The sequence below is a fragment of the Pangasianodon hypophthalmus genome, chromosome 22 (assembly GCF_027358585.1).
Source record: "Pangasianodon hypophthalmus isolate fPanHyp1 chromosome 22, fPanHyp1.pri, whole genome shotgun sequence".
NCBI classification, from domain to species: Eukaryota; Metazoa; Chordata; class Actinopteri; order Siluriformes; family Pangasiidae; genus Pangasianodon; species Pangasianodon hypophthalmus.
The window spans coordinates 4,148,189-4,169,446 of NC_069731.1; the positions used below are offsets into that span (position 1 = coordinate 4,148,189).

The 21,258-nt window shown below is 35.7% G+C and overlaps 2 protein-coding genes across 2 annotated transcripts; both read right to left on the bottom strand.

Moving 5' to 3' along the window:
• Positions 1-864: 864 nt before the first annotated feature.
• vsig10l (V-set and immunoglobulin domain containing 10 like) lies at positions 865-10,851 on the bottom strand. Its single transcript, XM_053227831.1, has 8 exons — positions 9,339-10,851; positions 8,000-8,332; positions 6,519-6,791; positions 4,502-4,765; positions 2,441-2,620; positions 2,357-2,400; positions 1,535-1,627; positions 865-1,329 (listed from the first exon to the last, which is right to left on the bottom strand). The coding sequence occupies exons 1-8, from the start codon at positions 9,391-9,393 to the stop codon at positions 1,261-1,263; spliced, it is 1,311 nt and encodes a 436-aa protein (XP_053083806.1). The 5' UTR covers positions 9,394-10,851; the 3' UTR covers positions 865-1,260.
• Positions 10,852-10,992: 141 nt separating this feature from the next.
• Positions 10,993-21,096, bottom strand: etfb (electron transfer flavoprotein subunit beta). The gene is made up of 7 exons (XM_053228141.1): positions 20,943-21,096; positions 18,942-19,100; positions 16,329-16,487; positions 15,241-15,303; positions 13,345-13,503; positions 12,339-12,550; positions 10,993-11,814 (listed from the first exon to the last, which is right to left on the bottom strand). The coding sequence occupies exons 1-6, from the start codon at positions 20,994-20,996 to the stop codon at positions 12,380-12,382; spliced, it is 765 nt and encodes a 254-aa protein (XP_053084116.1). The 5' UTR covers positions 20,997-21,096; the 3' UTR covers positions 10,993-11,814; positions 12,339-12,379.
• Positions 21,097-21,258: the final 162 nt, after the last annotated feature.

Consider the following 21,258-nt stretch of genomic DNA (forward strand, 5'->3'; position numbering starts at 1 on the left):
GAAGATCAGGGAGTAAAAAGGAAAGAAATGTCTTAGTACTCAAGGAGCAAGGTCATGTCATATTATTATATCTTATATTATATATTAAGTATGTATGCACCTTAGTAGGGCGATGTATCCTGGGAAAAACAGTTTATAAAAACCAATGTAAAGACAAAGTATGGTGATTTCTGTGGAAATCTGTTCATTCCAAATGTAGTAAGAATAATCATTTACATTATTTTTTAAATAACATATTTAACATGGGTTAATAATCATCAGTACAGGTCATGTGTTACTGTCAGAATTTTTACATCGACTAATGTCATGTACAACTTACATTTCTAAATTTTTAAATAAACTTAAAACAATGCTTTTAGAAACAATGGTATGGGCTTACCTTGAAAAATGACCAGATATCACTGAATCCATCACCATAAAATCAGATTAAGCCAGAATGATGTCAATTTCCAATTATGTACAAAATAAGTTTTGGATATTTTTTCCAAATTTAAAATGAATACCTTGTGCTTCGTTCTTTTGGAGTTTTTCCTCCAGTTAATTGCCCTACAGTTACACTGACTGTAATTTTTGTAAGTGAATTGGTCTCTGAGCTTTCTTCATACATTAATTTCATCATTTTTTTTCTGTACGATGCTGATTTTCCAATATTCACATTTTCCAGGGTTAAAAAAAAAACAAAACAAAACTTACAATAAGTGTTTAGCCAGCAGAAACTACAGTATACTGTTACTGAGAAAAAAAAACATTCAGTTACAAATAAAAACAGAAGGTTGTTAACGGAAACACCCATACCACTAAAACAGCTGAAACGAATTTCGAGCAAAAAGAGCACACTAAAGACCACTGCATACACACACAGAATTAATTTATATATGTATTTTATTTAGAGTATGTACAAATAAAAAATAACTTAATAAAAATACATCAATTCACAAGGTAAAAGTGCATATTAAATATTTTTTTGTGTGTTTATCGGGTCATTCACGGTCTGTGGCTTAAAAGGAGAAAGTTTCAGAGCCGCAAATGAATGTTAGGAGTGTGTTTTTTGTGTTAATGGTCAGCGTGTTGAAATGTTGAACAGTTATTTGTTCCTACATTTAAGGTAATTTCTCTAAATTACAATTAATAAAGTAGGAAATTATTAAAGCTTTGGCTGTTGATGGATAGCGTGTGAGGTAGATCTGAACAATGCCAGGCCTCTTATCAAATGTCTTTAGGACACAAAGAAATATTATTGGTCATCGAGTCAAGGGTGTATTACACAGTAGTGGCCATTCTGACAGGGGGAATCGCTAACGGCAGTGAGCTTGAACGTTCACTCGGAGCCTGAAAACCAAATAAATAAATAAATACACAGTAAGATTTCCACTTTTCATCATTTTTCAGTGAGAGAAACATCTTTACATTTTTATTTTGAGCAATTTAAAAGCGTACAAATAAGGAAACTATGAAAAGAACCGTGAACTATGACTGCATCATCTGTTAGCAAGCTAAGTGAAATGAGAGAAGAGGTCAAGGTGAAAATCATCACCTGGTGACGGTGGTGATTGTAGGCTGGAGGCTGTTTAAGGCCTCTGGTCAGCAGGTGGTGAGGTTTGGTCAGATCAGGCTGACTGATAACAGCCTACAGAAAAGAGCACACAAGAGTTAACACCTCTGTTCCTTAAACCTTGTGGATCTTTAGGACTGTATTTACTTGCTTATCATTTGTGGCCACAGTGACGCCTGATTCACTGTGTATAAAATAATTACGATCATTGCATATTTCATTATTTTTTCCTTTCTTTTGGCCTGATTAAAACAAGCATATAGAAACATATAAAGGCTTTAACCCTCCCATTTGCCACAAAGTAGTTGTTCAGATAAGATTTTTATTGGCGAATTCATAATTTTATTCTCCAATAGGATTATATAATTTTCTCCACCAATAGAATTACACAATTTTATCTGCTTATCTAATTACATAATTATATCTGCCAAATGAATGACAGAATTCTACAGAAATAAATACTTTTATCTGCCAATCGAATTACATTTTAACTGCAAGTAGAGTTGCGTAATTTCACCTGCTAATAGACTAAGTTTGAAAATAGTCTAGAAACTTGTCTAAAGTTTCTTTAAAGTATAATTTTATATATTTTTTATATAAAGAAATGACATTGATTATATATAAAAAAATTTTCCAGTGTATCCTTTATGAGCTAAGGAAAGCAATCATACAAACCTCTAGAAATTTAAGAATCATAAAAGTTTCCAGTTAGCAAGATGTTTGCATAATGCTAACTCACTCCTGTTCTCTTTCATTTGTTATTAGTGACATTAGGATTTTCATGGAAAAACTCTGTGAACTTACTTTCTTCGTGGCTCTTGCGACAGGATATCTGGGATTTCGTTCTGCTGCTTCATTCGAGGAGTTAAAGACTTAATTAGTAAAAAAAAAAAAAAAAAAAAGAATTTGTAGTTAAAATGGCAAGATGGATGGATGAGTAGTGATGTCCCTTGCCTTTCTTTTTATAGCAGTAGTAACAGAGGAGGATGAGGCCTGCGAAGAGTAGCAGCAGGAGGATAAAGCACGGGACTCCAGCAGCTATACCAGCAATGGCTGAACTGCTAAGGCCTGCACCAAACACACACACATTTTTACATTTTTATTTGGCTCAGCAAAAAACAAAGAAAGAAATGAACAGTGCATCCCGAAGTGTTTTGTTCCTCTTATACCACAGTAATTTGTCAGCAATTAAAATTATTATTAATTGAAGAATGACACATCTGAATTTTTATCCTTTTATAGTTACATTTTATATATATGTAAATATATATTATATATTATATATATGTAAATGTCACCAACCTCTTTTTCTCTCTCTCTCTACATATATATATATATATATATATATATATATATATATATATATATATATATATATATATATATATATATGTATATATGTGTAGAGAGAGAGAGAGAGAGAGAGAAAAAGAGGTTGGTGAGGAAGCGTATATATATATATATATATATATATATATATATATATATATATATATATATATATATATATATATATATACACACACACACACACACTTCCTCACCAACCTCTTTTTTTCTCTCTCTTGAAGTTAATAAGACAAAAAATGCACTTTGACATGGTACCGAATCAGACTTTCCTCTGATGAAAAACTTACTTTTACAAAGCACTGGAATTGGAGACTCCTTCCCTAAATATTAAACAAATGTCTCCTTACAGAAAACTTAACCATATCAATGATTATATGTTTTTCTTTGATAATAACAATGTGCTTTTTAATCTGTTTATTGTAAGCCTGCACAAGTTGTTACTACAGAAACAATAGCATTAGAACAAGAACATTAATATACACATGTGATATTATTGCAGCCAGAACTACTGCCAGAGCTGCTTTTATGTTAATGTTATGAAAATTAATCAAAACCTTCTGACCAATCAGAATCAAGAATTCAACTACTGTGGTATAATGTGCATAATGACTTAGACAAGTAGAACTCGACACCAGTCTATACTATGACCGTTTTTGTTACGTCTCTTTAGTTTGTCTTAAAATATCTGTTTGAACTGAAAGGGTCAGATCTTCTAAAGCAGCTGCACTGCTTCAAGACTTTTCTCAAATTACTTGCTGAATCATCAACAAAACCACTCCAACTAGCTCACAGTGTTTACATCAACAACACGTGCCTTTATCATTATCACTATCACAGAACGTCAGAGCAGAAAAACAGGGCAGGACACCAGAAGATTGGAAAAACATCACCTTGTCTTTTTCCAATCTTCAACCATCCAGTTTTGATGAGCATGTACCCAATGTGGCCTCAGATTCCTGTTCCTGGCTGACAGTAGTAGAACCTGGTGTGGTTTTCCGCGGTTGTAGCCCATCTGCCTCAAGAACCGACATGTTATGCGTCCTGAGATGCTTTTTCGCTCACCATGGTTGTAAAGAATGGTTATTTAAGTTACCGTAGCCTTCCAGTCTGGCCATTCTCCTCTGACCTCTCTCATCAAGTAGATGTTTCCAGCTGCAGAACTGTTGCTCACTGGATGTTTTTTTGTTTTTCTCAGCATTCTGTGTACATTTTACACACTGATATGTGTGCAAATCCCAAGAGTTCAGCAGTTTTTGAATTACTAAAAAAAGTCTGGCACCAACAACCGTTGGTCAAGGCACTGAGATCACATTTTCTCCTCATTCTGATGTTTGATGTGAGCAATAATCAAAGCTCTTGACCTGTATATGCATGACTTTATGCATTGCGCTGCTGACACATGATTGGCTGATTAGATAATTAAACGAATAAGCAGGTGTACAGGTGTTCCTATTAAAGTGACCGGTGAGTGTATAGTGCTTTTGTGCAGTATTTAGTAGTATAGTAGTATTCAGTGCAACATGTGTGCTGTAAAATGTCACAAGAAAAGCACTTATCCTGTCCCTTCACACTAATTCGTAACTACTTGGAAAGTCCTACCCTGGATGTTTATGGTGACATTCCTCGTAAGGCGCATGTTGGTCCTGCTGTTAACCAGAACACACTTGTATACACCGCTCTGGCTCGTCTGAACATGGGTGAGTTGCAGTGTGCCATTGGAGGTTGGCAGCGACTGTCCATTAAACACCCATGAGGCCGAGGGAGGCGGTTCACCTTCAGCTCGGCATGACAGAGAGACAGTCTCTCCGGAAACAAAGGTTGCTTTTGTGGGACTGACCTCCAAAACCGGTTGTTCTGGTCCATCTAAAGGGGGCAGACAACAAAATGGTGTTGAAAGAAATAGCTATTTCAGCAAAAAAAGGAAAAAAAAGCTAAGCTGGACAGCTAATGAAAGAAGGAACCTAGGGTTTGTTGTCGCAAAGCAAATACCCTCATGCTAACCTGTCCTCAAATGTTAGCCACATTACTATGTATTTCCTTTATAAGATCTCAAGAAGAGTTTGTTACAAACATGGTATACACGAAAACCATGTCACAAAAAAGAGCCACTAGGAAAAACAAAACATTTTGTGTTATTTAGCTTGAATACTGTATGTAGCTAGTTAATAGTCTACTAGCTTACAGGCCAATTAGTGATTAGCGAAATACCAGGCTACATAATTCAAATCAACACACTCCACTAAACCCTGACAGAGGAGTGTTGTTAAAAAGATATGACTTTTAGCTAAATGTTAGAAATAATGTAACTAACCTGCTTATGTGTATTTATGAGGTTCTATGTTGTAGCCTTTGTGATGTTTCTTAAAATGGCTAAGAATCTAGTAAGAATGCTAACTACATATGAATGCTAGCGTTTGGGAGCAGAAAAGTCTTTAGCGGTGTGTTAAAGTTATTAATACCAGCTGAACTGCTCCATTTAAAGGAAGAAGGCAAAAAATGGCTAACTGTTGAAAGAACTAGCTATTTTTGAAGAAAAAAGCTTGGTTGGCTAGCTAATGAGAGAAAGTTGACAGTATTTGCTTTGTTGCAACAAAGCCTAACTGGTCCTCAAAAAATGTTAGCCATTTTTTGTATTCCTTTTAAAAGAGCTCCTCAAGAGTTTTTTTTTTATTAGTTGGACTGTGTACACAGAAACTGTGTTACAAAAAGTCACTAGAAAAAATAATTCTGTGTAATTTAGCATATTCAATAGCTAGCTAAAGTTCTAGCTAGCTAACAGGAAAATTAGCAATTAGCGAGATATAGTACATAAATCAATACACTCTGCTAACAAAGGAGGGATGCTAAACAGCTAACTAAATGTTAGAATTAACATAGCTCATTTTACATTTTATTTTATTAAATACTAATTTTATTGTTATGTCCACAGCCAGTCGGTTGATGATGGTAGCGAGTGATGGTCAAGGTAAGGTGTTGGAAAGATTAAGGAAGATTATGATTAAGAAATATTTAACTTTAACATGGATTCATTAATTGAAGAGAATAAATACATTCACAGCTCTACAGCTATTTCCTACAGAATCATGCTAATTTAAGGTGAGCCACATTTGACATTTACACTATTTTTTTAACCCTTAAACCAAATATATCAATTAGCCAAGACATGTTTGGTGTCTGAAATTTGCTTTAGTTTTGTCCTGGAGCTATAAGACTAACAAGAAAGAAAGGCTTACAGCAGGTTAGCATTGTGCAAACTGCATACCTGCATCGTCACACACTTCCCTTAAAAACCTGAGGTATCGCAAACAGACTTGCTGATGTGGGTTCTGGCACTGTATCATAAACTGTTATCTATAAAAACTGAAAACAGGACATCACAGAAAAAGTGTGTTTGTTTTCAATATAGTTTTGTTTCACTCTTTGTGAGGATCAGACTCGTGGCGGAAAGTTTGAATGCCGAATTGGAGGTTAGAAACAATACAGTCCCACTTTGAACTGTATATTTAACTGAAGGTCTTCTCAAATAGGCCAAACTCCTCACTGCTTTTTCACATTTTAGTGCATTTCCCCCTCCAAAATATCCAAATAATCTGAATCAGTAAAAAAAAACACTTACATAGCACTGTGATGTTCTTGCTCTGTGTCACATTACTGAATGGATTTGAGAGCACCACACTGTAGAGCCCTGTGTCATTGCGGTTTGGCTGATTTATGGTCAGACTCTTCTGAGTTATCAGGTACCGAGAGCTGTTCACCACCTCCAAGCCTTTAAAGTACCACGCTGAAGTCATGACCGGTCCTTGCATCGAGCTGTAAGAGAGAGTGAATGGCGCTCCTCCCTCTACAAAGTCCTGTGAGACTGCGACCACAGAAACATCTGTGATGATGTCTGTGAAGAGAAGATATTTCCAAAAGAATGTGAGTATACACAGAGGTGGACAAGTAATCAAATCAGTCAATAAGTCAAAGCTCCAATGTGCTGCCAAGTCCCACGTTATGCTCAGCTAGGCGAAAAATCAGCAACTATAGCAAATTTAACAGAAAAGTATGATTAGTCAATTATGTACATTAAGATAGACTATGGAAAATAAGCAAGTCCTTGAATCCCTTGATGGAGTGACTTTATTTAGCCAGTCTTTATCCTCTCCTGATAATGAAATCATGATTGTGCCCTCGAAACAAAAATGGTGAAAGTCTTCATCTAAGATTTTGGCTATAAGTTGTGGTGTAGTATTTCCGCATATAAAAAGATTCTGATTCTGCAAAGATTGCCTAGCATCTGTTTAATCTAATTAATATGCCTAGTAAAAATAATTCCTACCAAAATCCAGACCGAATGCATTTCTGTGTAACACTACTGCGATGAACTAGTGAAAGTGAAATGCAATGCAATGGGAATTACACCAAGTCAGCATTTAATTCTTAACAAGCAATACCTTGCTGATAGTTTTTCACTGAACAAATAAAGCAACATAAGAGCAATGGAATGAATGTTTTGCTTGTCAGTGTGGCATGTTGTCCTCATGTCGCAAATAAAAACCAATAGTCTGCGCATTGAATTTCAGGCTTTTTCCCCGTGGTGTGATTGCAATTCTATCTTGCGCAGATTCTTCTCATTGCATCAGAGAGCATTGTGCCACCGAGAAATATATGAACCAATTGGAAAATGTTACATATAACAAATATTTCAAACTAAAAGTTTTCTTCTGCGAAAGTCTGTAGAGAGTAGACTTTTTCTTCTGCTGCTTGGTGGTCGAAACAAAATGCTGCCTGCTGAATCTAATGGTTCTCCGAGCAACTGTTAATGGGAAAAATAACAGTCCAGATACATAATCTGCTTGTTACGATGCTCAGGCTAGTGATGACACGCATGATGCGTAACTGTCTAGTGTGAACCCACTTTGAAATATGAATAAATATAAATGAAGTACAGTAAAACCACGGATGATATACGGATTTGTACTGAATTACAGAACCTAATCCTCGGCCAGTACTACACCTTGACTTAGTAGCTTATTACCCAAACGGCCTCACAGTGTTTCAACCAATGGAAAGCAAGTTTGACGTGCCAAAAATTACTGCAAGATTTCTACTCACTGTACACCAATAGTGTAAAGTTGACTGAGGCCTCATGAGCCCCTGGCTTCACCATTTGCGCCGTGTATGTGCCACTGTAGCTGGCTGGAACGTTCTGGAAGACCAGAGATCCGGTCTGATCCATGGATAAGACACTGCTGTATGCTGGGGCGATGTCAGGAGGAGGAGTGTTGAGGCCTATGGTCCATGTCGCCAGAATCAGGGTCCCATTCAGCCACGTTACTAGAGGCTCGGTGACTCCTCTATATGAAATGCCAAGTGTCAAGTTGGTGCCCACAAAAGCATTAACCAACGTAGATCCACTGGGCCAGATGACTAGAAGACAATCGGTGCCTGTGATTGCAAAAAAAACCACATTGTGTCTTCCAAGGAATTATACGTACACAATGGTAAAAAATCCCAGGAGAGTCTTCAGCGCAAGTCCGCATTCAAACAATTTTTTTCTTTATCACCAGAGAAATTAATATCTAATTGTTATATTAATTAAGGATTACTGAATTCTAACTTCTTTTTCCTAACACTCTCCACATTTCCCTTGTTGGGACAGAAAGAAAGATTAAAATAAACATTGAAATACAAAATGGTGAGTCTGGTTCCTCTCAAGGTTTCTTCCTCATATCGTCTCAGGGAGTTTTTCTTGCCACCATCGCCTCTGGCTTGCTCAATAGGCATAAATTCATATATTTACAATTTATTTTGGTTTAATTTAATTTGAATCTATTCTGTAAAGCTGCTTTGTGACAATATCCATTGTTAAAGCGCTATACAAATTGAATTGAATTGAATTGAAAATGTGTTATATAACACTGATATTGGCATTATTATCCTATTATTCAGTTTTATTATTCAGACACACAAGTTAAGTCATTTGTAAATGGGTGTGTATTTCCCAGATCAGGTGAAGCTAGACCTACTTTAGGAACACAAAAGCTATTCATGGCCAAAGAAAAAAACGTTTTTTTTTTTAGTTCAAGTGAGCAAATTAGCCTTTTACCCCAAGCACCTTGCTTCAAGTTAATCTTTTACTACATAGATGTACCTTATATAAAGTTATAGTGAAATAAATAATAATGAAATAATAAAGTTTAGTGAAAAGGTTTGTAGGCCTATTAATAATAATAATATTAATAATAAAATAAGTAGGCCTATTAATAATAAAAGAACATAATTTAATAATAATAATAATAATAATAATGATGATGATGATGATGATGTATAATAATATTGATTTATATTAAAAGATTTGTAATGATTTATAATATAATATTTTTATAATATATCTGAATTATAATTTATAATAATAAAAATAACTCATAACTCAGTAAATAAAGTAACTCACCTGTTAAGCTGCACACAAGCAGAAGTGCAAGACTGGCCACTAGACAATGAGACATTGATGCTGAAAAGTTTGTGTTAAACTAAAGAAAGAACAACAGCAGGGTTCAGGATAAAAAATACACCAAAGTAATGATTTTAAGCTACTTTATGACGATAAAACTCCAAGAGAAACGACGTCTAACTAAAAACCGCCAGGTCAAAAATACTCAGGATTTTCAGCAGGCAAGGACAGATCAGTGAGCCAGATAAGCTCTGCTCGACTGTATCGGTTCACTTTAAGCGACTCTTTTCAAGTGAGTCGCACGAGCGAGTCGCCTCGCAAGCAGGATAACGGATCTTTTACGTAATTTTCATTTGTCTGTTGTTTGTTATATTAGTTTGATTTTATCTGACACACACATACACAAAAACCCTTCTTATCCTTAAAATTAGTTATTCTGTAGATAATTATACAGTATGAAATCGTGAAAGTGAGGTAGTGTATAGGTTCTTTAAAGGTGAGTCAAATGAATCGAGACTCGCCTAGTTCGATTCACTTAAGTGCGAAGATGATAAAGAAAGAAAGAACCGAAGAATGAATCGTAATGAACACTGTGGGAATGAGAAAGGTGTTGCAAGCCCCGCCCCTTTCACGTGCTCATTTGTCTTTCGTTCCATACACTAACTAACTAACTAAATAATAACAAGCTCTATAAGAGACTTGTATGAATGTAATAATAATAATAATAATAATAATAATAATAATGATATAAACTAGCTTTAAGAGACTTTTATGCATGTACATAATGTATTATGCAGACAAAATGCTAAATATAAATATATAATATTACTATTAACATTTTAATAGGAGCAAATAGCAATAAAACAAAACATGCCACATTTTAATTTTCCAAGTAAACCAATACTTTTATTGTTATTGTGTTATTAAGTAGAATAACAGAAGCATTTGTAGTTCATATGCTTGCATTATGATCAGTATGTAACACTGTAGTATAAAAAAAGACCAAGCAACATTTGCCAGTGTTTAACTGTGCAGTCTCAGTGAGCCTGTGTCCACTGTAGCCTCAGATTCCTGCTCTTGGCAGGCAGGAGTGGAACCTGGGGGGGAGCCTTGTATTATTTGTATGCTCGTGTCACTTCAAATGCCCCTGATGGGGTTAATAAACTGTCATCTCATCAGTGAGTTCCAAATTTTCCCCCTCACTTGTATGTAAAACCACCTGCAAATGAATAACCCTGATATCAGAAGTGAGAGAGAGAGACATCACTGACTGAAGCATATGAAGTCGCATCACTGACATGATATGCTGTCCTGTACTATATTTAACCTGTGAACCTGTTATACACACACATCAGGTTTCAGACAGGTTAGCTGAAAGTATCGTATACCAAACCAAACAATATTGGTGTACTTGTCAATATAGCAGCCACTAGACTGAATTTCTACACTTTAGCCTTTCTCAGCGAAAAGATATTATTTTCAACACTATGATAATATCTCATCAGCGTTGATGCTATGGGGTGAAGCAATGCATAAAGCAATAGATGGACTTTTGATAGATGGATACACTAATGTAGTAAATACATGTAAATAAATTCAGTGTATATACTGTATGTATACCACAGCTGGGGGCAGAGAAAATGTGACACACACATGACAAGGACAGATCATTTTTATTTTCACAGTTAGATACTGTACAATCAAAACTCAAAACCAGAGGCATTTGTGGTAAAAAGAGCTCACTTCTCCCGTTCTGGTCCATGCTGAGAGACACTGTCTTAAGTATAAACGATTCAAGCTGAAACAGTACTCGTGTGATTTATTTACAATTCAGATGAGTTTTTATATGGTGTATATGTATTTTTAAATAAAGGGCATTTCTAATAAAGAGTGTAAGATCACAGATACACAGATCGTTTTAACAGAAATGGACGCAGGACAAATGAGTTAACGGAAAACAGACGTCAAACTGTATCGTATGCTTAAATCAAGTAGTGTACAAGTGCTAATCTAGGAAGGTTTCCAATGTGAGTACCAAATAAGTTACTGAATACAGCATAAAAGCGAAAACTGTTCCTACATCAGCAGTCAGTCTAAGATAAATATGCATCAGTATCTCTCTGAATTCTGATCATTTAAGATGATATGATCAAATAGGAAGCAAAAACTGACCGTAGATCAGCACTCTTACTCTTAAACGTGAGAAAGTGTCTCTCAGCATTAATCTACACCAAACAGTGTAGCAAATCTAGGTGTAATACAGCAGAGAATTTGCTGCATAGACCAGTGTGCAGGTTCTAAGGACCAGGACTAGAAATAGAGATGGAGTCAGGATACAGAGGGGAGCAGATACTGCTACAGCCGGCTGGTCAGAGAATCAGTGAGAGGGTTGAGATGCTGCAAGAACGTCCATGGAGTTTGATTCAGGGTTTAAGGTGACCAAAAAAAAAAAAAAAAAAAAAAAAAAAAAACAGATCTGGAAAAGAAAAAGAGAGACACATGATCAGGCCACACTAGAGAAAACAAAGAAGGTCACTGAATTTACTTAATTTAAATGCATACATCAGTTCTCCGTGATTGACCTGAGTTACATTCACACAATTTGTTTTCATACATCCAACATGATTTGATTATATACTTTCAAAGCCCTGAATAAAATCAACCTGAACTGAGGATCGAACCCAAGTTGCTGGCATTCTGCAACAGTGCCAACATCCTCACGAGATTTCATAATGTAATTGGTTCATCTGTTAATACTACGTGAACTGATCACGCTCACTCTACATAATTCAATCTAGTACTTGGAAACTAGTTTAAAGGATGAAAATCATGTTTTGATGAGAAACCTAATATTTTTATGCAAACTATACACAATATGTTTTCTTAAACCTGATGACCACATATTCCATTTTTTCAGAGTCTATACATTATCACTTTTCTATTAATATTAAGAACAATGCTGCTACAATCATTCTAATTTTTACAAACACCAGCTCTTACCCCAGTGACTAAGCGCACTGCTCCACCTGCTCCCTTGGCCTTTATATCCTTCCTGCCTCCTTCAGTTTGCCCACCAGCTCCTCCACCGACTCCACTTTCATCCCAGACTGCCTCTGTGGAGGCTCATCCACCCGCAGCACCTCCACCCGAGAGCTCACGTCCACTCCCAGGTCTCCCGGCTTCACGTTGGCGATCTTCTTTTTCTTGGCTTTCTATACAATAACGTATAAAAACGTTTTTTTTGTTTTTTTTTTAAACAATCTGGTCCATTCCAATACAAGGCTGTAAATAATAATAATAATAATAATAATAATTATTATTATTATTATAATAAAGTACATTTTAGACACTACGTTCTTGTGAAGTGCAAGACCTCATAACACACACACACACACACATTTCCTGTTTGCTTAACCGCGAGCTGATAATCTATCCATCTGAAGTTTTTTGAAACAGAACACACAACAGAAAAAAAATAAATAAATAAAATTAAAAAATAAAAATTCTCCTAGGATGCTTTTTGTTTTTTCAAGCTCAGGAGAAGCAGCCACTTTTAAAAAGTGCTGCTGCCATTTTTTTTTTTCAATGCCTACAAAAAGTTAGTTTTTTCAGAAAGGAAAGCTCATCAAGTGACTTTTTTTTTTTACTTCCTGACCAATCACAATACTTGAAGATGTCTCCATGATACACGTTATGCACCACAATGTAATCTTGCTGAGGTTTTGCTAACAAAGCACTAACAAGGGCCACCACAGGTTCACCAGCATTAATAAGAATTACAAGAAAAGGAGTGAAAATAAAATTATTGCTTTAACGAAGAGGTTACGAAAGCACTCACACCTGACTGATAATGACGATACGTAGAAAAGTGTAGCATGATGTTATTATATCACGGTACTCGTATCATATTGTGATATTTCCCAGGTTAATCGTATACTCCAGTGAAGCTGGATAGTGTTATTCCCTGTAATAAGTGTCAAAGAAAACTTTAATCCAGCTCCTGTACCATGATGTTAGGCAGCGTGGCGTATCGGGGTGTGTTGAGGCGAAGGTCAGCAGTCACCACCGCAGGCATGTTGATTTTAATCGTCTCCAGTCCTCCGTCGATCTCTCGCACCACTTTCAGTTTATCTCCCTCCAACGTCACCTCAGAGGCGAAGGTCCCCTGCGGTAAGGAAAACAGATCTTTTCATAACTCGATCAGCACACAGTTCAGTGAGCCTGATTAAAAACCTGTTTCTCTTCATTTCCCCTACAAGCTATTACATCTCAAAACATTGTACATCTTTGACAACAACAACAGGTGATCTGGTGATCTTCAGGCTTGCAGAGGAAACGCTTCTAAAGCTCTGCTCTGACCTCTGCTGGACGAGCCACATAAATACATTTGGCAAAAGGCAGGGATTTCTCTACAAATGCTGAACCTTGGACAGAAAGACTAAAGGTCACGGTTTACTGACTAGTGACAGAGAGAAAATAAGTACTTCTGTCATTCACGCAGGCATGTACCAACATTAAGTGATCAAATCCTCTGTACAAAACTACAGATTTATGCAGTGTGTCCTAGACATTGTAGGGTCTTATGTTGTGTCATATTTCCTACATGATGTGATATACTATCATATGTTATATATCAGTTTATTTTTTTAGATTACTGCTGTAGTTCTGATACGGTCGTCTCTGATAAGGACACACGTGACCCAAATGTAACTGATTGTAATTGTTTGTAATTGTTTATAATCTAAAACACATGTATCCCAGAAGGTAGAGCCCTACAATCTACTAAGACAAAACCATCATAAACCCTCATAAAAATTTTATTTTATATATATATATATATATATATATATATATATATATATATATATATATATATATATATATATATATATGTAAATAAAATATATAGATATCACACACACACACACACATTTCATTCTTCATATATTTTTATACCACAGTGCGGTTGAAAGCTCGAATCTGATTGGTCAGAAGGTGTGCATTATTTTTGTATAACATCACAGGTAGGTCTGACTGTAAAATTGTTTCATTATTGTTTCTATAGTAACAGCTCATACACAGGGAATTGTACAGTGGATGCTCTACATAACCTAAGACTAATAATAATAATAACAGGATTTAAAAGCGGGTTGTTTAATAAACAAAGACATTTTAAGTAACATTTTTTGGAAACAAGTTACTTAATCAATCAGTCTTGGTTATGCTTTCCGTTTTCTCAGTAAAACAACAGGCTGTGCTTTTTGTGTGTGTGTGTGTGTGTGTGTGTGAGTGAGAGGAGAGGGGAGAGAGGAGAGAGGCTGGTGAGGGAATGACTGTTTATCACAGCCTTAACATAAGTGAGAACAGGAACGAACTTGTCTCTCGAATGTTCCAAAATATAAAATCTAAATATAAACTGTTAAAATGTGTGATGTGTCATCCATTAATAATTAAACAAGGTAATCACTGGCAAATCGCTGTGGTATAAACAGAATAACACACTTCAGACTGTGCTGTTATATGAAAATAATGGACTTCGGAAGTGTAGCGGCACTCCACCTGTGCGTCGTGCCACATCACACCACCCCGGCGTGCATTATTTTCATATAAACAGCTCGTATGTTATTCCTTATATATTTAATTATATAGTGCATTTTATTTTAAACTGCCTCTTTCATATTATAAATGTATAATATTTACAATATACTATATTTCTAATGTATATCATAAATAATTTAACACTGCCCTACATTATTTATACAATATTATTATTATTATTATTAGTAGTAGTAATAGTAGTAGTAGTAGTAGTCATAGTAGCGTCAGTAATTAAACAGAGAATATAAGATACTACGTTGTGTGTGTGTGTGTGTGTGTAAGCAAACATAGAGCACATACACACCTGGGGCCAGTCCAACAGAGCAGCCGTCATCTGACCCGTCTGATTACAGTCATCGTCAATAGCCTGTCACACAACAAACACACAATGAACGTGTTCAATTAACCATCACGGAGTTCATATAAACCTACACTGGACCAAAGCAAGATCATAAGCGCTTGAAAGATATTAATTACATATTACCCATTATATCATGGAAGACTTCATTTAACCCGCACATGCCGTAAAGATAAAGTCTCTATGAAACTCTCTGTAAACTCATATACCAGGCAATATACAATATGTTAGCAATTCCAGGAATTTTATTATTTGCCATAACACTGTGTAAATACCCAAAATGTAATAACTTAATATAATGAACTTGTAAAAAAATAGCCTTTTACATTACACGTCATAAAAACTCTTACGGTTATTCTTACTTTATCACACCTGAAGCCTCTGACCTGCTTTACTCTACAGCTCGTATATTATGAGTGTGTAATGAGAGATACATTATTGATTTTTTTTTTTAATACTATGAAGGTGTGTCAGAGAAAAACTGTTTATTGTAATTAGGTGTCACAAACATTTATTTTTCTATTGTCTTATCTCCATTTCGTTCAATGCAAAAAAAAAAAAAAAAAAAAAAATTTTAATAAATTCTAATTTATGATGCACTTTTAAGGTTTTCATCTAATTCTCCCTCATGTTTACAGTTACACCTTTTAGGCATCTACATCGAGCAAACATTTCCTGATATCCTGGCTACTGATATACTCTCATGACAACAGTCACTCCGATGGCCGGAAAAAAAACCAAAAAAAAAAAAAAAAAAAAAAAAAAAAAAAAAAAAACCAAACAGAGTTCGTCGGTGTGTTTACCGTCGCTGTGCAGGAAATCGCTTAACATTACAGTTTGACTTGGAAACCAGACGGACAGAGATGTTTTGGCTCTCTCTGACGTGCCATCTAGTGGCATGGTGACAGTGAAGTATATTTACACCTTTAGAGAACTAGAAAGCTGTAATGTGAAGCCACTGGTGCTTCCTCTACACTCTCAGCATCCTGTGAGCTCCATTTTCTGGAAATTCTCAAATTTTCTCAAAACGCTACCTGTTTCCCGAGGATGATGAGGGAAGCCTCCTCTTTCTTGGCCAAAGCGGCGAGGATCTTGGACACCTGCAGAGGGCCGAGAGACTCGTAGTCCTTTCCGGAAACTTCCACGTGAATGCCGCGGTCTGCCCCCATAGCCAGCGCCGTGCGGATGGTCTCCTGAACACACACATTTCAGCAGTGGATTAGTTAGATGAGTCTGATAACATGAAAACAACATGCATGGGTGCAAATTAGTGGTTGTTAAAAAGATTTATAAAAAAAAAAAAAAAAAAATGCTGATTCTGGATTAGCACTCATACTAAAGACGGCAACAGCCAGGGAATGAGATAGACTATAGGTATATACTGGGGGGAGAAGAGGAGAGGAAAGAAAGAAAAAAGGGAAAAAAAAAAAAAAAAGAAAAACACACCACACTTCCTGTGGTGTGATGCAGCTTGATACATAGTGGAGTTACTGTTACCACCCTAAAAAAATTATTATTTTCCAACAACAACACATCCTTTATGTTATATTCCTCTTATATCATAGCAATCTGCTAATGAGGATACTTTTATGAGCTTATATAAAATTAATCAACACCTTCTGAACAATCAAAATCATGTTTTCAACAGTGCTGTGGTAGAAAGCAGTGTGTTAAACACACATGGACCTCATTTATCAATCTTTTGTGTAAATGTTTGTGTAAGCAGGATTTACAAAAGTTACGGAAATGCTGATTTTCTTCGTACTCGTGTGCGTATGTTGATCACCTGTAAAGTGCAAAGCGCATTCCCGACACAGCTCATTTGCATTTAGTGACACCCACAAAACTCCATAAATGGTCAAGTGCACAGACAGCTAGGAGCATGAAATGAACAATGCGGGGAAAGGCTGAAAATCAGAAGTGGAAGATATTTTTGACTCACTTCTATGCCAACAGAAATATTTGTTGTTGTTTGCTTTATATATTTACGTGTTATTTATATAAATTTTGGTTTAATCTACTTGCTCTATTTGCTTTGGCAACAATGTGATTTATAACATTCATGCCAATAAAGCCCAACTGAAATATTTCATAATTAACACCAATAATATAAAATGATTGAGTTTCACAAAACTTCCTCCATGGCACTCTTACTCCCTGCCCGAGTGAACTGTCATGAGGACGTGTTTTTGATCGAGACTCTAAAGCACTTAAGTCACTCTGGATAAGGGCCTCTACTAAATGCTGTAAACATAATAAAAACAAGCAATTTAAACTCGACAGTATAATATAATATAATATAATTATATATATATATATATATATATATATATATATATATATATATATATACACTGTATATATACACATACACACATTATATATATATATATATATATATATATATATATATATATATATATATATATATTATATATATATATATATATATAAAAAAGTGCAGAAATCCATGCAAATTATATAATCTGAAGGTGATCAAGTCGAGTAGGAAATGAACATTTTTTCAAAATTTTTACAGGATTTTCATTAGTACTAAATTTCTTGTGTAAACGCTTGTACAAAAGATTTACGAATAAATCTGCTCGTATCCAGCTTGATAAATAAGGCGCAATATTATTAACACGGACACTTTAAAACAGTCTCAGTAAAGGCGTCATGAATTTATTTTGTATTTTTTTATTTCAGTTTTCAGCAGTAAATGTTACAGGTTAATTTAAAGACTAACGTAACTTAAAAGTGTTTCTTGGAAGCAAGGTGTGTTAAACATGAAAGAATTTCTTGTACCACAGTAATGTTGTAAGACACGGAACAAGGAAACACGCTGGTGAATCTGCAGAACTTAATAAAAAAAAAATCCTATAAAGTCAAACTCCAACGTTGCTCATGATTATTAGAAGTCTGAGATATTATAGCTGAGAGAAAATGTTTCAAAATGTTCATATTATTTTTTGTGTGTGTTTGTAAGGTTCCTTCTGTTGATAGTGTATTAACTGTAGCTCTTTTGCTCTCTTTGCACTGGTGTAAAACTTTTTTATTTACATGTCTATTCTCAAGGTATACAAATTCCTTAAACATTCCTGGATATATTTTCCAAAAGTGACAAACTTCTATTAAAGCAATTTTTTTTTTTTTTTTTTATGTTACCGAATTATCTTCACATAAGTTATTGAAGTACTTTTTAAAACATTTACTAATATAATTAAAAAAATTTTTTTCCCATATCACCTGCTCTTTGTGGTAAACATAGTAAGAATATTGCTAGAAACTACCAACACTGCCATGTTTTCCAAACACCCTTTATTAAAATTTTTGGTTCACAAAATGAGTTCAAATTAAATCCTCCAGAAAGTATACAAGAAATAGCTTTAAGTGAACGAAAATGTTTATAACTTTTAATATTATTAAGGGGAAAAACAGATGTAACTAGAACAGCCCTATCTGAATCACACTATTATATTTAGCAAAACATATATTTTGTGTTACAGTTATTAATAACACTGTTTAATATTGACTGTAAGTCAAATCTCGGCTTATAGTAACTTATAGTTGTATAGTAACAGAATCACCAAACATGTGCACCTTTAATAAAGCACTCACTTAACACCCTGGACTCGAATGTGTTTTACCTGCACTTGCTGAGGTCCACAGCTCACAGCCACAACCTCCTTCACCAGCTTCTTCTCCTTCAGCCTGACAGCCTCCTCCACTGCGATCTCGCAGAAAGGGTTCATCGAGTGTTTCACGCCATCCGTAACCACGGCAGTGTTGTCAGGCTTCACTCGGATCTGAGAGAGAGAAAAAAAACGGTCTGGATCAACAATAAATCACGTTATACGAGTTCTTAGACACTGCTACTTTGGTACTACTGTGGATTTTTGGAGAACATTCACTTGAGGATTCCCAATTAAAAGCTCCAGCACTGTTGGATTCGCAAATCTGCTCGCTCAGAAGGTGCGCATTCATGTTCTATAACAATGGCTCTGAGATTTTAGCATTTCTATAGTAACAACTCGTTCACAAGGATTTGTAACAGGAACTACTGTTACAACATTACATGTAACTAGAAATGGATAAAAAGTACAGCGTGATGTTTTTAAATAAATAAATAATTAATTGTTTTCCCAAACGGAACAAATATTGTGCAAAAATGCCACCTACCTAAACAACAACAATCCTCAGAAAAATGTGTAATATTTTACTTCTTATTATTTGTGTCGTATACGGCAAAATATTGTAAAATGGATTATTGTCACATGTCTAGGGTCCAGGCTGACTTTGATCGTGTCCCTATCTTGTCATGAAGCAGGACGGTGTTGACTCAGATAGCAGTGGATCGAAAAAAAATTCCATTCACACTGGACAGCAGATAAAAATAATCACCTACTAGCGGTCTGGAAGAAAATATCAAGAGCCACGTAAATAACACGTAGTCTACATTCCAGCTTTAATGCGGGTTGTGGTGAGGATTAGTTGAAGGACGTCACCTTGTTATCAGTTACACAATACTGATTCATAACTTCTTATTCTGCAGTGCTGTTGAATTCTCCATTCTGATTGGTCAGAAGATGTTGATTAATTTTCTACAACAGCAGCTCTGATAGTAGTGCAGCTGCAAGGCAAATCGCAGGTTTATTTTAACGCGCTCATTCTAAAAGCCATCATTTCCTTAGTAACAACTTACACAGGGGCTTTATTATGCTAATAAAAATGTGTAATTGTTGGCAGATTGATATTGTAGGAGACACGCTGTTATAGAAAAGTAATCAACTCCGAAGTGGTAATAGTCACTCCACTTCATACAGCCGTGTCATTGATTATTTTCCCAGAACTGCACACCCTGAACTGTTTCACTCCTTACATAACATAACATGGAAGATTTACTGGATTGTTCAGTCTATAATAGTGAATATGATCAATATAACAATAATACAGTTTATGCACCAATTTAGAGAAGTTGTTGCCAGGTTGACAGGAAACCCCCTTCTAAAAGGGTCTGTTTTTAATATTATCACACCAGACAAATAGAGTAGATATATAGCTATAGACTGTCTAGGTATAAAGAGAAGTATAATAAGTTTTTTAAATGTATTTGTTTACTCAGTTTTATTGAATCACGAAAGATTTTAAAACTCCATCTGGTTGGAATTAATAAGCACAATCTGTCAACCCTACTGAAGACCCTGTCCGCTAGCAACACTTGCTAGCCAAATGTCAGAGGTATGACAGCTGAAAGGCAACAAAAAATAAAAAGCTTCTGTATTAAATTATTTAAGTTGATAACAGTGAATATGGAGATAAATTTAGTTTAGTTATCTCTCCGCCCAAAAACGTTCCTATCCGCACTGACCTTGGTTTAAAGTTTATCTTGGCTTTAATCGTCTTGTCTGCTAGTAAAACCAGGCTAAGGTCCAATTCCAAATAACTCGCTATCTGCCAAAGAAGTGCACTACACACGCCAGAAAATAGCCGCGTCTGCACCCTTTGTAAGTGCACTAAGTTACTTTTTGGAATTCGCCCCGAGGTTAACTCGGATAACCTGCCAAACAGCTGGGCTAAAGTTCAAATATTAAAATGGATGCATTTGCTTCAGAATGAGACAACAGATGGTAAAAAGAAGAGACGCATACCTTTACGGCGTAGTCAATAACCCGCTTGACTCCGACTAGAACCCGGGCGGTCATGGTGGCAGCCCTCGGCTAGCTGAGGAATCACAAACCGGTGTGGGGACGCGGTCGGAGGAATATCGGTGCGACACCACAAGGGGCCGGATCATGAAACGAACGCCTCCTGGTTCAGCCAATGAAATTCCAGAAAGCAGAAAGAGAGCCAATCAAATGTGTCGACTTAACAACGATTGCCGCGCGTTGAAGGCTACAGAGTTCGGACAGAAACAAGATCTGATTCGAGTTCCGTGTCTGCTATCTAGGTTAAAGGTTACTAGAT